General features: G+C 41.4%; 1 protein-coding gene across 5 annotated transcripts in view; it reads right to left on the reverse strand.

The window, feature by feature from the left end:
- Positions 1–3,002: 3,002 nt before the first annotated feature.
- The window catches only part of LOC5564200 (glycerophosphocholine phosphodiesterase GPCPD1), a 119,507-nt gene continuing 106,868 nt past the window's right edge, over positions 3,003–15,641 (reverse strand). For 2 of the 5 annotated variants that reach the window (XM_021844539.1, XM_021844540.1), the window contains one exon: positions 3,003–3,616. In XM_021844539.1, the coding sequence (XP_021700231.1) occupies positions 3,437–3,616 (180 nt within the window). In that variant the 3' untranslated portion in view covers positions 3,003–3,436. Of the gene's footprint in view, positions 3,617–3,674; positions 4,104–15,641 lie in introns of those variants that run through there. The other 3 variants (XR_002500433.1, XM_021844541.1, XM_021844542.1) reach the window with 3 other exon arrangements.

Raw genomic sequence — 15,641 nt, forward strand, 5'->3', positions numbered from 1 at the left:
AAATTATTTTACAGGAATCCGTGAAATTCAACGTAATCCCAACAGCTGAAAATTTCGGTGATTAAATTAACGGAGTACGGTAAATTTTTACAGTTTTCGGTAAAATTTCACCGCAATCCGTTGAATTTCGACGGAATTATGGTGTTTTATTTTACCGAACTGATCAGCTGTTGAGATTACGGTGAAATTCACGGATTACGGTAAAATAATTTAAGTGTGTAGAGGTAGTCGGGGCAATTTCGCCAAACTGTATATTTTTTTGAAATTTCTTCTGAAATAACATTCAACCCTAAAGCTGACAAGGAAAAGGAAAAAATATCAACGTCTCCGCAGTCGCGAAACGTCCAAATGCAGAAAAATTGAAAAATATTGTATTCAAAATAAACTGTTATAAAAACCTCAGTGTTCAGAGCAGTTTTTCCAAAGTTGCTGATAATTCTAAACACAAGACTATAGTTATTTCAAATGTCTGCAACTTTTTCTGGCATAAAATTTCACTTCAAAGGCTTTTTATGTTTCGGTGTGATGCAATCGCAATTGCATATTTGCTGGGATGTTCATGTGAGGGTTTGCGCATGATTGATACAAACACAGAGGAATAAGTACAAAACTCAGCAATGACAGAATAAGAAGACCGTCTTCTCGAGTCTCGTCTCCGGAAAAGACTATAACAAATGTTTATCCTTATTTCATGTGATAGTCAAAAAATTATAAAAAAGTCTACGTTACGGCTCATACAAAACTTTACTTTTTTTTCATACAAAAAGTGTTGTGGAGGGGGGTAGGGGGTTGAAAATGTTCAATTTCAGCGTTACGTAATGAATGAATACTGCCTTATACAAAATTAATGTTAATTTGATTGTTTTGCAAGTGCGCGGAATTAGGCATTCTTCTGCGCGGAATATGGAAAAGCGTTAAAAAAATGCGCGGAATTAAGCAATTTCAACGAGTGAACTACTTCAAAAAAATCACAATTGTAACGTGTGAATACAGTCTAGTTTATATTTTTGCCATAATCTAAAACAGATTTGCTAGCGATCCACCCATAAAGCTTTTTTGTTGATGCAATACTAATTTTTAATTAAGCATTTGATATGTTTTATTCGTTAACTGCGCTGAATTACGGCACTTTACGGTATATGTGTTTTCGCCGCGGATTGAAAGCAAAAGCTACCGTACTCTAAGACCGACAAGATGGTTGTTTGGTACAGCTTGATCAGATCTTCCAGATGGGCTCCCCACCATGTTCCGATTATAGTTCACATGAAGTTGATTCGTTGTTGGCATTTCTGTGTCAGATACACAATGTGTTTCTCCCAGGTGCATTTGGCGTCGAACCAGACCCCGAGATATTTAGAAGACATGCCATGAGTGATTGTTTTACCCATAAGTGTAAGCGGAAACTTGGCAGATTTGTGCTTCTTTGAAAAGACAACCATCTCAGTTTTCTCCGTAGAGAATTCGATAGCCAGCTTTAAAGCCCAAGTAGACAAATTGTCCAGAGTATCTTGTAAGGGTCCTTGTAGTTCGGCTGCTGTTGGTTCTGTGACGGAAACAACACAGTCGTCTGCAAGCTGTCTTAAAGAGTAATTTTCGATGAGACAGTCATCAATGTCTCTCACATAAAAATTATAAAGAAGGGGACTCAGACATGATCCCTGGGGGAGACCCATGTAGCTAATTCGTGAAACTGACAAGTTGCCATGAGTAAAACTCATATGCTTCGCGGACAACAAATTGTACAAAAAATTGTTCAAAATTGATGAAAGGACACTTGCGTGGAGTTTGTCGGGAAGGACATCAACACAAACTGAGTCAAAAGCACCCAATATCAATATCAATCATCAAAAATATCCAAAAACACTGAACCCATCTGCTCCTTTTGGGCAAAGGCAAGTTGAATTTCTGAAGAAAAAATAAATAAATTATGTAAAAAAAAAACGCCTTTATTGGGCCGAAAGCTACTTCAAATTTCATCATTACAGAATAAAATGTTAAAAAAATCTTTTTGCGCTAAGTGGATGGATAACTTAGTATAATGAAAAAAAAAACTGTCTGAAAAAAAAAGATTTCTTGGGGCCCTCCTTAGCCGAGTGGCTAGAGTTCGCGGCTTAAAAGCAAAGCCATGCTGAAGGTGTCAGGGTACGATTCCCGGTCGGTCCAGCATCTTTTCGTAATGGAAATTTCCTTGACTTCCCTGGACATAGAGTATCATCGTACCTGCCTCACGATATACGAATGCAAAAATGGCAACTTTAGCAAAGAAAGCTCTCAGTTACTAACTGTGGAAGTGCTCATAAGAACACTAAGCTATGAAGCAGGTTCTGTCCCAGTTGAGTGAGGACGTAATGCCAAGAAGAAGAAGTGAAAAAAAAAGAATTTTTAGATTACATAAGATAATTTCACATTAAAAAATAGAGTGCTCATAACACTCAAATTTTAAAAAGTCATTCAATCATTCATGAACTTTATAAGACAATGGAAATCATGCGGATCTTTTGTATTGATTTGCAAATTATTGGAAATCATGCAAATAAAACGAAGATCCCATAATATTTTTAACAGTTTTATCGATTTTTTCTAAGGTGGCCAAATGGGCCCACTTCCCCTAATTTCTACATAATATTGACGAAAGGTTTTGTATTTTTCTCGTTAAGATAACACTGGAGGCCATGCTGTTTTCCATATATTTTTTCGCATTCTATTAATTATCATTTCAATTTTACAGAAACAGATAGCGAGTTGTAGAATCGATTACAACTTCATAAATTGTATGAGGTGTAGTCTTGGTCCCTTTCTCCGAGTATACGTAATACATGAGCGCCCCCTTGTGAATCGGCACTTTTTTGTAATATGCTTGTAAGTAATATGCTGTGATATGAAATAACTGAACACATGAGTTGTGATTTATTGTTTATTTTCGATGGACTTGTTAAGTCTGCTGCAGAGTGAAATTAGCTTGAAGTGGCTTTACTTATCTCTTTTTGTGTAATAATTTTCTATTTCATGTAATCTCAGATTACCCGTCAAATTTTATTAGGCTTGTTGTGTGTAAACTTATTTTTTGGTTGTATTTAAGTGTGAATCTGTCTACCAAGATAAAGTCTAAAGAGTAGAAATATAAAAAATGTGCTTTAATTCAAAAAGTAATTTGCTATTAGCTCTACAGTTTTGAAAAAATATGATCTTTTACTGCTCATAGCCTTTGCATGATTGCTTTTAACAACAGTTAAGTAAGATGAATAGTAAGAACAACATTTGTTTTATTCAGTATAAATTCGAAGGTCTTTAAATATGATCACCGATGACTGAGTCTGGATCATTCTCATCACAACACAGGGGATTTAGATGACGATATATTATTTTTCCCACGCTCATACATATAAACAATTTTTACCTGAATCCTGTTCCAGGGATATAGTCAATCGCCACCCACTCAAGCAGCAGATTTTGGAGATAGCGGCGCGTTCGATGTGGCATCTATAGAAGGGGCCTTGTTTGGTTTGGGTTGGACTACGAAATCGTGGTGAACGATTTGCTCGTGGCGGTTTTCGATATCTATCTGCTGTAGCAACGCGGCCTGGGATTCGCGAGCACCCACTAAAAATACACTTTCCTACAAAAAGAAAATCAAATAATTCATGTTTAGGTTGCCGTTTGCTCTTATTGCTCGCCTTAATATTACTATACCATTTGTAGAATGTGGGACATAGTACAACAAACTCGCTATAATGTTTCACAGAGACCAATACTAGGTAGGAAAATTAAACAATAGTAGATTAAATCAGAATATAGAAAATTATCTTTGAGCAAGTAACAATCATTTAAACATTCCTAATGTAGGGATAGGTACTAGTACACAATAAGTTCAGAACCATTGGAAATTAGGAAACCACCAAAACTTGTAGGTTTTCTTCGCTTCACTAGATGCCTCGCCAGTTGGGATCGCTTCTTTCTCCTCCTACAATATAATCACATCGAGACACATGAGAGAGACGCTCACAGGACAGTACGTTATGGGATCACAAAACAAGCGTAATATGTAACCGATCTTAACCCCGTGAACAACTTTGCTGACTAGAAGTGGCATTATCACCCTCCACCTGGAATGATAGGTCGTAGGGAAGAGAAGAAGAAAAATCATGTTGGACTTGCGATTTTGGCATCAAGCTATTGACTTCGCGATGGATTGATTGAACGATATACAGCTCTACGTGTGGGAGAAGATGCAGTTGAGATGGCTTCGAAATATTCAAATGGCAACCGAAATTAATCGCTCGGAGCAGAATGCACGAACACTGTTGAACATGAGTAATTGGTTATAGAATAATCTTATGAATTGTGTACATAAATCAACCAAATAGAAAACATACCAAAACTCAACCGATTAAAAGTACGATTAAATACAAGCTAGATAAAAAGTGCAATCAAAAGCAGATGATTCATAAAGCTTACACATGAAATTTGAAACGATTGGCTTCACGTCATATAAAACTGAGAGTTTGAAATATGGAGACAGAGAAGGACAGAAGGTCGAAAAGGTTAGAAATTTTCTCTTCGTTGAAAAGAGATTTTGACGTTTTGTCCCTTTTTTTCCTCTTCGACCATTTACGATAAATCCATTTGGGATACCAGAATTATATTCGTTCCTTCAAAAGACGCTACCTGTTCTATATGAAAAAGGTTCTTCGGAATTTCCATTAAGCTAAATGGTGTTATGCCAAATGACCTTATGCCTTATAATCCAGACTCAATAATGAAATAATCTTATCATTTATTCTTTCGATCCTACCATCAATCTGCAAATTTTTCCTTATTGTAGGGTAACGCGTGGAAAAATGGGTTCAAAGGTTCAAAATTTACGTGTATCATTTTTTTTTGGAATTTCTGACTCCCTTTCTCTCTGCCTTGTTCAAAACCTAATATCAAGCGTGTGCTAGAATAAGGGCGTAAGTAACATGATAGATTTATCTTCATCGAACCTCTTTTCTGTAAATAAAAATGACAAGATGCAAGTTTGTCAGCATTTGCCAAACGGTTTGAAGTGAAAAAATGCTAACAAACTTGTATCTCGTGATCTTTATTCACAAAAAAGAGGATCGATGAAGAGAAATCGATCATGCGACTTACGCCCTTATTCTAGCACCAGGCTTGATATACGAAATGTCGCACTTTTGTAGACTCCTCTCCCCTAAATTATGAACGTAATTTCTGATCGATCTTAACGCAGAAGAAATTTGGTCGGGTATAGAGTGTCTTCGTGGTTGGCGAAGAAAGTGCTAAATAAATAATTGTGGAAGTGCTCATAAAAACACTTAGCTAAGTGTTCCCTATTGGAAGTAATGACAGGAAAAAATCAAACAAAGAGATGAATTATTTTAGAACCCGCAGGTCATAAGTCCTCTTGGAAAAAAAACTATGTTTTATAAAAAAGAAATCCTAAGAACTGATAAAATATTTTTTAGCTTCCAATTTGCTTTTTAGCGGTGTACCGTTTTGTCTCAAATGCCAAAAAGACTCGACTTTTGTATGAAGATTTTGTTGAAATATGGCAATAAATTGCCAGCAAAGGATGATCATTTGAATCTCAAGTTTAACCTTCCAGTCGTCGCATGATTGACCACCGTCAGAACCACCACGCTGCTGTTGTGATTGAAAGGCGAGGTTTTTTCACCAGTGTTGTACAAAATACAACAGCGCGACGACTGAAGTGTTAATGCCATTTACACTAATTTAATCTCAGGAGTTGTTAGGATTATATAGTTTAAGGCGTAACAACTAACTGAGATGGATTTATATGCGATTTTATTAATGCAGATGCTAATTATTCATGCTGTTCGGAATATGGGACAGAATGAGCACTAGGCTGGCCCTTGAAAATAGTTGATCAACTCAAACGGGCACCCGCAAGATAAACGCATTTCCGTACCCTAAAGGAACGTTGTTGGTGATATAAATATAATGCTACTGGTATGCACATTCATTTTTAAAAGATTTCAAACGTTAATTTACGATAAAAGCCATAGAAACTTGTAAAAATGTTATATAACCTTTTTTACTAAAATCGCTTTAGTGTGTCGTTCAAACATTTCCATATTATCTTAACTACTTGATTTTAGGGAGTTGAAACATGATTTATCAATAAATCTCACATTGCTTAAAAATTTCATGATTTTTACATGTGATCCATTCACCGTGCATATATGTTTTTATCGAAACATAATAAAGTATTTAATTTTCAATAAAATCTTTAGTCTGAAATACATCCTATTAAAAGCAGCTGTAATTATGTAAAAAAATAATTGTATCGTTAAAAGGTGAACTTTTGACACTTTCACTAAGATATTAAAAAACCTCATTATGGAACAGAATTTGAAGATTTCACGCAGAGAAATACCAGCTATTCAAAACAATAAATAACTTTGTTGTTCTCAATAAACTTGTTAAATTTGTTATAATACAAAAAATGCGTTGAAACAACAATCATTTTTATCAGAATAAAGCAACAGTGTTGTTGGATTTACTTGGTACATTTTTACCAAGATTTATTTTTGAAACAACAGAAGAAAAACTTTACGTCAAATGAAAGTTTATTTGTTTCAATTTACATCATTATTGATTCTAATAATTATGCACGAAGCATAAAAACTGTCTCGCCATTTTGTTGCTTAGTAGAACCGGTGAAAAAGCGAATGTTTCCGATACATTATATTAAATTGAAGCACATTGCGTTGTTAATCGATTGGTCACAAGCTGGTGGTGACCAATCGATTAATTTTTCAGCTCAAACGGATGTTCGATTCTTCAGATTTGTGCTCTTGAAAATTTGAGGTTTGGCTTCGATTCATCTTCACCTTAAATGAAATATGTAGGAACGTGGTAATATGGTCTGGTCATAGCTACCTTATCACGAAAATAAGCAATCAAAATGATCAATTTTACTTCAATGTACAATTTCGAGAACTCCAAACTTATTAATGTCAATAACGGCGCTGCCCACGTCCCTAAGGTCATCGAAGAAGGAGAGGAATGTTAGTAAGAGGCTAGGGGTGGGACAGCTTTTGCTTTTGAGCTAACTCTTGAGTTAGATTTAGAGCAACTCTGAGTAACTCTCGTTGCTTGTTTATGATTGCTCATAGCAACCCGTGCGGTAGCTTGTTATTGTGTTGAAATTGACGTGAGTTTACGTAGACAGATATTTTTTTCTGTTTGTAGATTGAAGTACCGTTTTGTCTCAAATTCCGAACAGACTCATATTCCGAACACTCGCTTTTTGTATGGCGATTCGGTTAAAATGTTTCGCTGAAATATGTCATCGAATTACCAGGAAATGGCAGTCAATTGCAGTTTAATTTAAACATATTCCAATCTATTTAAGTCCTTGGGATTAGTGATGATTCTCTAGTTAGAGGTCAGCAAAACTAGCTCAGATAAATTTATTTGCGGAATTTTTCATTTGAATACGATTTATTCGCGCTGTTCGTAATTTGAATCAAGGTGTTCGGAATATGAGACAAAATGAACACAGTGTTCGGCATTTGAATCAAAATGTTGTTCTATACTTTTACATAAAAACAATACTAAACAAGCTTAAATGAACAGACTTTATAAAGATACTGAAATTTACACAAATATCATCTAATTTATGCTCATGCGATGCATTTGAAATCACTGTTTGCCTTAAGTGTTCGGAATATGAGTCAAAACGGTAGCTGCTTTCAGAAGGACGTTGTTACGACGCGTGAACAAACACGGGATTTTCGGACACCTATTTAGCACTCCGTTATTTGCTTGGAGAATGCTTTAAGCTGCAGAAATTTATTGAAATTAGTTTTATAAATAGTTTTAAACAGTTTCTTGACTTACGTATTTAGTCCCTTTTTATCGTGTGTCCACTGTCCGCAACTGTCTTTAACAATGTATGTATTTCTGTGTAAACAATTAACGTTAGTAATTTATTTTAGTTCAGTTCAGTGTATTCATGGTACTTACAATTTCAATTCAAATAGAAACTAAGTTTAATTTAAGTTTTAAAGTGTTTTAGTTTACAAAATTTAAGAATTCAACCACGTTTTAAACTTCGATTGCTCTAATGTCTATTGGTCTTTCTGTTTTGATCCCTTTACCATCGATGACAGCTATGCTATCACGGTAGGGTAAGCAAGGTAGCCCCAAGGTATCTCCCAATGTAGTGGTAGTGCGCACAGTGGGTCTACTCATCCACATTCCCCGACCCGTATTGCTGTTTGGTTTCTTCAGCTATACCGCCAACTGCCACGTCAAGCACTGCCACTTTGGTAACTGGTCGTTGAAGAACTCCATTGACCGTCTGCACATCCACTCTTCTAACTCTGCCATCGTTGCCAGGAATCGCCTTCACCACCTTTCCACGTGTCCAGCTGTTTCGCATACCTTCGTCAACCACGAACACTAGGTCACCAACTGCAATGGGCTTGATGTCATCGAACCATTTAGTACGACGACAGATTATGGGCAGATATCCTTTTATCCACTTGACCCAAAACTCATCCAGTAATGAACGAATTAGATCCCAGTTCGCTCGAAGCGTTCGCCCACTGTCTTTGACGGGTTGCTGTAACGGCTGAACTATACCGTTTGAGCTAAGCATCAGGAAGTGGTTGGGCGTAAGCGCTTCATCTTCTTCCGTATCCAGTGGCACAAACGTCAATGGCCTGGAATTTATGATTCCTTCTATCTCGATCAGAAGAGTCTGGAAGGTTTCTTCGTCCGGCGTTCTGCTGGTCGATAATGTTTGTAATGAAGTCTTCACAGTTCGTACTAGGCGTTCCCACACGCCGCCCATGTGTGGTGCAGCGGGAGGGTTGAACCGCCATTGGGTGTCATGGTTGGTGAATGTCCCAGCCAATTCACGATTCACCGCCGTAACTTCCGCTCGTAACTCTCTGCTTGCTCCAATGAAATTTGTGCCCTGATCACTATAGATCTCCTGTGGGGCACCTCTTCTGGCTATAAATCGTCTAATCGCCATCTTGCACGACTCGGTAGACAGACTGGCAGCTACCTCCAGATGAACGGCTCGTATCGTCAGACAGGTTATCAGTACAACCCATCTTTTGACGCTGCTTCTTCCAATACGAATAAGAAATGGCCCACAGTAATCGATGCCAATAAATGTGAATGGCCGGACATATGGGGTCAATCTTACAGCTGGAAGAGGTGCCATTCTAGGTGCCTTGGGGACCGCACGGTACACAACACACCATGAACAATTTCTGGCTACTCTTCGAACGATTGTCCTTAAACTTGGAATATGGAAGATTTGTCGGAGTTCGTTTGCAACGGTTTCTCCATACCCATGTGCGTAGCGCTGATGAAAGTACTCAACGAGTAACTCGGTGAAACGATGCTGTTTAGGAAGAATTACCGGAAACTTTGGTCCGTACGGAACTAATTTAGCTGATCCAATTCGGCCTTCAATTCGCAGAACTCCATGTTCGTCCAGAAACACCGACAGCTTACGCAGTGGGCTGTTCTTATCCAACCGTTTGGCTTGCTCCAACGGACACTTGCGCACTGTGGACAGCTCTCCAGGATACTCTTCAGCTTGCACCAACTTCCAGAGTACAACTTCTGCATTTCCCAGTTCTTCTCTCGATAATACGCTTGCATCACAGCTCTCGGCATCACCTCTTCCCCGACAACGATTGATGAAGCGAAGAATGTAACCCACGGTTCTCAGCAGTCGTTGATATTTGGAGAAACGATGATATTGTATCAAAGATTCTGGAGCCGCTCGATGATGCGTGTGAACCGATCGCAATTCTTCCGGAGTACCCGCTGGTTGAAACTCTTGGACTGGCCATTCAGATTCGTTCTCGTATAGGAATTCAGGACCTACAAACCATCGGCTATCAGCTTGAAAGCTAGGTCCTTTGCCCCATTTCGTGGCCTCATCCGCAACGTTGAATCTTGTTGGAACCCATCGCCACTCTTGTAGACTTGTTTCGCTCAGAATTTCGCTTACTCTGTACGCCACAAATTGTCGGTATTTACGCTGGTCTGAACGAATCCACGACTGCACCGTTTTAGAGTCACCCCAAATCAAACGACGTGTTATTGGCAATGCGTGGTTTTCTTGTACTGATTTCATCAATCGAACTCCAATCATTGCAGCCTGTAACTCTAATCGACGAACCGACATTGGTTTGAGAGGGGCTACTTTGGTTTTGGCGGAAACAAGTGTACATCGTACTTGTCCACGGTCGACAATCCTGAAATAAGCGGCGCATGCGTACGCTGTCTCGCTCGCGTCGACAAAAACGTGTAGCTGCGAAGGCTATGGGAATCGTATCCCGGGAAGTAACAGCGAGGAATCTTCACAATATTGAGGTTGCGAAGAACTTCTACCCAATGCCACCATTGATTGGCCAACTCCGCTGGAATCTGGTCATCCCAATCCACACCTGCTCTCCAAATGCCATGGACAACAAACGCCGCCACAAGCCCGAGGGGATCAAAAATACTCATGACAACTCTCAGAACTTCACGTTTCGTTGGGATTGCTCCTCCTACCAGCAGTTGTTGAATGTCGGGCCGAAAGTTGAAGCAGAACGTGAGTTCGTCACTTTCTGGAAGCCACATCATACCCGAAACTCGTTCTGAGTCGGTTGCTTTCACCGCAGTGAAGCTTTTTGTAGTCTTCGAACTCTCTTCCCCGACCCGTCGAAGAACTTGTTGGGAATTTGAGAGCCAGTTTCGAATTCCAAATCCCGCGCTTGCATGAATCTCTCGTACCTCGAGTGCGACTCGAACCGCTTCTTCAACCGTATCCGAACTGTTAGCATAATCATCTACGTAGGTGTTCTCTACAATAGCTGTTGCTGCTTCGGGGTAAACGTGCTTCCATTCCTCGGCGTTTTTGTTCTTGACGTATTGGGCAGAGCAAGGCGAACATGTTGACCCAAACGTCGCCACGTCCATCACGTATTCTTGCACCGGTTCATTAGGATTATTCCGCCACAAAAAGCGCTGAGCTTGCCGGTCTTCCGGCCGAATGATAATCTGGTGGAACATTTCTTTTATGTCGCCGGTGATGGCGATCTGTCGTTGGCGAAAACGAAACAGCACTGATGGAAGCGAGGTGAGGAGATCTGGGCCTGCCAACAGCATAGAATTAAGCGAAACCCCACTAGTTTTTGCGGCGGCATCCCATACTACCCGAACTTTTCCAGGTTTGTTTGGATTCTGCACGACCCCTAACGGCAAATACCAAACCCCATTTGGATCACTACTGATTGATTCTTCATCGGATAGCTTATGCGCATATCCTTTCGCTTGGTAGTCGACAATCTGCTGACGCACGTTCGCATACAACTCCGGTTTCTTGGATAGGCTTCGCTCCAAACACGCCAACCACTTCTCAGCCATGAATCGGTTTTCGGGAAATTCGATGCAGTCAAATTTCCACAATAAACCGGTTTGAAATCGGCCAGCTGCTGTACGAATGGTTGTCTTCTCCAGAATTTCACGTGCTCTACGATCTTCGTCGGCTTCAACTTGTGGAACAAGTGCTACACCAACACTTTCCATCGAAAAAAAGTTCTTCACTGTATCGTGCAGCTGTTGATCTGACGAACGAACGCAAATGTGCAGATGACGATATTCAGGCGAATCGATGAGGCCTTCTGCCTTGCCGTAGATGGTCCAGCCTAATCTAGTTTTGGCTGCAACTGGCTCACAATACCTTCCTTCCCGCTTCTTTAAAGTTAACAAGAGTTTTGCGTTGTCGGCGCCAATCAAAATACGAGGGGCAGCACTTGTATAACTGTCCACAGGAAGGCCCTTGAGATAGTGAAACTTAAGCGCCAATTCATCGTAATGTAACGACTGTGGGGGAAGATCTAAGTTGTCGACCGTACGCACATAGTCCACGTTTGCTTCCGATCTTTTCCAACAGCCGAGACTTCAAGTTTCACGTTCTGGGAATCCCTTTCGGTTCGCTTGATATTTCCGGTTCATTGTAGGCACAGGGGTTCAACTTCGCCTTCAACTCCCAGCTCATCAGCCAGGTCCTTTTCTATGAGTGTGTGCGAAGAACCATCGTCGAGAAACGCCAACGTGATAACTGATGCACTTTTCCCATAGAGAGTTACGGGAAGTATTCGGAAGAGTACCGGACACGGAAGCTGACGGTGGACATTCACTGTTGCTGACGATGCAGGCTGGCTTCTCGATGACTCTGTTGTTCCGGTTGTCGACGACTGAGGATCTCCTGGGTGTAACAACTTGTGATGACGCGCTTCGCAGCTACCAACACCACAAACTGTGGCCTTGCATGGCCACTTGCCGTGTGGAATCAAGCATCGGCGACAGAGGTTGAACTGTTGAACGGTTTTCCAACGATTTTCTAACGTCAACTGCTTGAAATTGTTGCACTCCTTCACTTTATGTCCGTCCCTTTTACACAAAAGACACGGCTTCGGCTGCTGGCTTGCATTCACACGTATTTCTTCCTTTCCCTCGCAGATGGATTTCGCTTTGGAGTCCGTTGTATGGGTATTAACAAAACCCTTTTCTTTTCCCTTGGGTTTCTCTGGTTTTCTCATGGGTTCTGCGTAGAGGGTGACGTTGCTGGCTGCCGACACAATTGTTGCCATGTAAGAGCCAAAGCTACGTAAATCCACCACAGGCACACTTCGCTGATACATAGCCCAGTCCAGCTTAATGTTGGCTGGCAATTTGTCCACCAACTCTTGGAGTAGAGAGGGATTAGACAAATGAGCATCCATACCCATCGACTGTAGTTGACTGCACAAGTTCTGCACCACGAGCCCAAAACTGATGAGACTTTCCAGTTTATCTGCTTTCGGCGCCGGAGTGGAATACACCTTGTTCATCAAACACTTCACTATAAGTTCCGGACGTCCGTAGAGTGTCTCCAAGGTGGCCATCACCTGCGGTACGGATGACGGATGGTAGAGATGTCCCCGAACTGCCTCCTTCGCATTTCCTTTCAGGCAGCGTTGTAGCCGCATGAGGTTTTCGTCGTTGGTATACCCACACATACGCGTTGAGTTGTTATAGCTGCTCACGAACAATGGCCAGTCTATGGGATCACCGGTGAATTCCGGTAGCTCCTTAGGCACAACATGTCTCGCGGCAATCTGCTGCGAACTCGGTCCACAATTTGCTGCTGGATTAGGGGTCGCTCCTTGTGACACTAACGGCGTAACTATTGGGTTCGGAACACTCGGTACACTCGCGACAAACGGGCGAAAGGGAACATCATCAGGGAAGGCGGATTGCTGATTAATCAGATTCGGAACACTTCTACCGGTCCTAGCGAACGGGTAGGAAGGCACATGAACCGAAGACTGACGATTGATTGGATGGGAAATTCTCGGTTCGTATTGCTGTGGTATATTTCCAGCGAAAACGAAAGGATCGTTACTAAACGAGTTGGGAACTCCTGGCTGGTTAGATGGGAAGTAGTTCGACGAAACCGTCGGATTCCAAGGAGGAAATAATCTAGAACTTGGAACGGTGTTCTGTGTGGTACACTGTGTAGCGAAACTAACACTAGCCTGTGTCCTAACCGAGAGCGGGATGGCCGCCTGTCTACCTATTTCCTGATCTACTCGAAACGGGCCATGCAAGTTTGACATACCTGTACCTGCCGTATTACTTAGGCTAGTTACTGCTGCCGAAACGTTGCTGCTGTCGGGAACTGGGTATTGCTGTCGCTGACTGGATGAACTTCGCTTGAGGTTGGCCAACTGTTGTTGAAGTTCCTGAATCTCTCTCTCTAGATCCACCCTAGATCTTTCGCCGATGTGGGATGGAGATATGTTCATATCCCAAACCGCTGGTCTAGCTTGCTGTGTCGTGGGGGGAGATATGTTTGCTGCTACGTCGTCAGTGCGAGGCACTTGTCTTTCTTGCAGCGGAGTGCTAGACGTTGTTGGTTGTGACGAAGGACGATTCGGAACCGAATCCACGGTACTTTGCACGGCGTGAGGCACGAGTATTCCCCACGAAGCGATATTATTACGGTCGTACGGATCAGTAGCTGCTACGGACTTGTTGAGAATGTCAGTCTGGGTAAGAACAATCGGAAACGTACCGCCACCCGAGCTTCGACCAGTTGCTTGAGGACCAACTTCGGTTATTGGCGTGGCACCGACGGGGACTTGGTTTGTCCCGAATCCAGCTGCCATGGCCAAATCGTTATTGTTCACCCAGTTCTCAACCTCACCGAATTTGCTACGTGTGCTAGAACGACTTTTCCGGCTCACACCGGCTTGCGATTTCTCTTCTTTCTGCAGCACTTCGTATTTCTTGCTAATGTACCGCTTCGCGATCTCCAACTTCTCCTGCATGATTCGCTGCCTTCGCTCCCTTTCCTCTTCTACTACCTTCTTCTGTAGAGCAGCTTCCTCCTCCATTTGCTCCACAAGTAGTTTCTCCTGCAGTTCTTTTTCTTCCTCTAGCCGAAGTAGCTCGAGTCGCCTTCTTGCCGAATTAGTGCTGGACGTAGTTGATCTGGTGGATTCCAGTCCGTGCTGTAGCGCGCAGGTGACACACGCAAAGCTGCGATCTCTGACACTTTCGTCAACCCTGGCGCAGGTGAAGTGAAACCACCTCTCACACAGGTCGCACTGGACCATCCATCTGTCCGCCACATCGGAGCGATTGCAGGAGGGACAACGGGCCGCAACGGAACTTTCTTCGTCCGTAAGCTGTCGGATGACACCGCGACGTTTACTTGTCGTCCTGCTCGAGCCCGGCATCTTCAAGGCTGGATGTGTCCACTTCGAGGTTAAATACCTTAAAGTTTGTTACGACGCGTGAACAAACACGGGATTTTCGGACACCTATTTAGCACTCCGTTATTTGCTTGGAGAATGCTTTAAGCTGCAGAAATTTATTGAAATTAGTTTTATAAATAGTTTTAAACAGTTTCTTGACTTACGTATTTAGTCCCTTTTTATCGTGTGTCCACTGTCCGCAACTGTCTTTAACAATGTATGTATTTCTGTGTAAACAATTAACGTTAGTAATTTATTTTAGTTCAGTTCAGTGTATTCATGGTACTTACAATTTCAATTCAAATAGAAACTAAGTTTAATTTAAGTTTTAAAGTGTTTTAGTTTACAAAATTTAAGAATTCAACCACGTTTTAAACTTCGATTGCTCTAATGTCTATTGGTCTTTCTGTTTTGATCCCTTTACCATCGATGACAGCTATGCTATCACGGTAGGGTAAGCAAGGTAGCCCCAAGGTATCTCCCAATGTAGTGGTAGTGCGCACAGTGGGTCTACTCATCCACAGACGTAGTCTACGAATTCCCAGAGCTGCAGGTCCGCATTTAACGAATACCGTGACATGCTCTATTACCGTGAGGTTAAAAAAAACTCAAGTTTCAATCGATCAGATAAAAATAACGTATGATTATTTTCAAGTCTTTCATATTTTATATAGTAGACCGTTTTATACAATTTGCATGAAACATAAGATTTGAACCATTTTGGAAATTTTAACATAGTTACAGTTGATGTTGTTAAACATACCAGTGTTCCAAATACCGTGCATCTGACCCCGACCGCCGGGTCACATTTTGAAACATCTCTCAATTGAACGAACGAAGCGCATCAAAAAT

This window comes from Aedes aegypti, chromosome 2 (assembly GCF_002204515.2).
Source record: "Aedes aegypti strain LVP_AGWG chromosome 2, AaegL5.0 Primary Assembly, whole genome shotgun sequence".
Taxonomy (NCBI): Eukaryota; Metazoa; Arthropoda; class Insecta; order Diptera; family Culicidae; genus Aedes; species Aedes aegypti.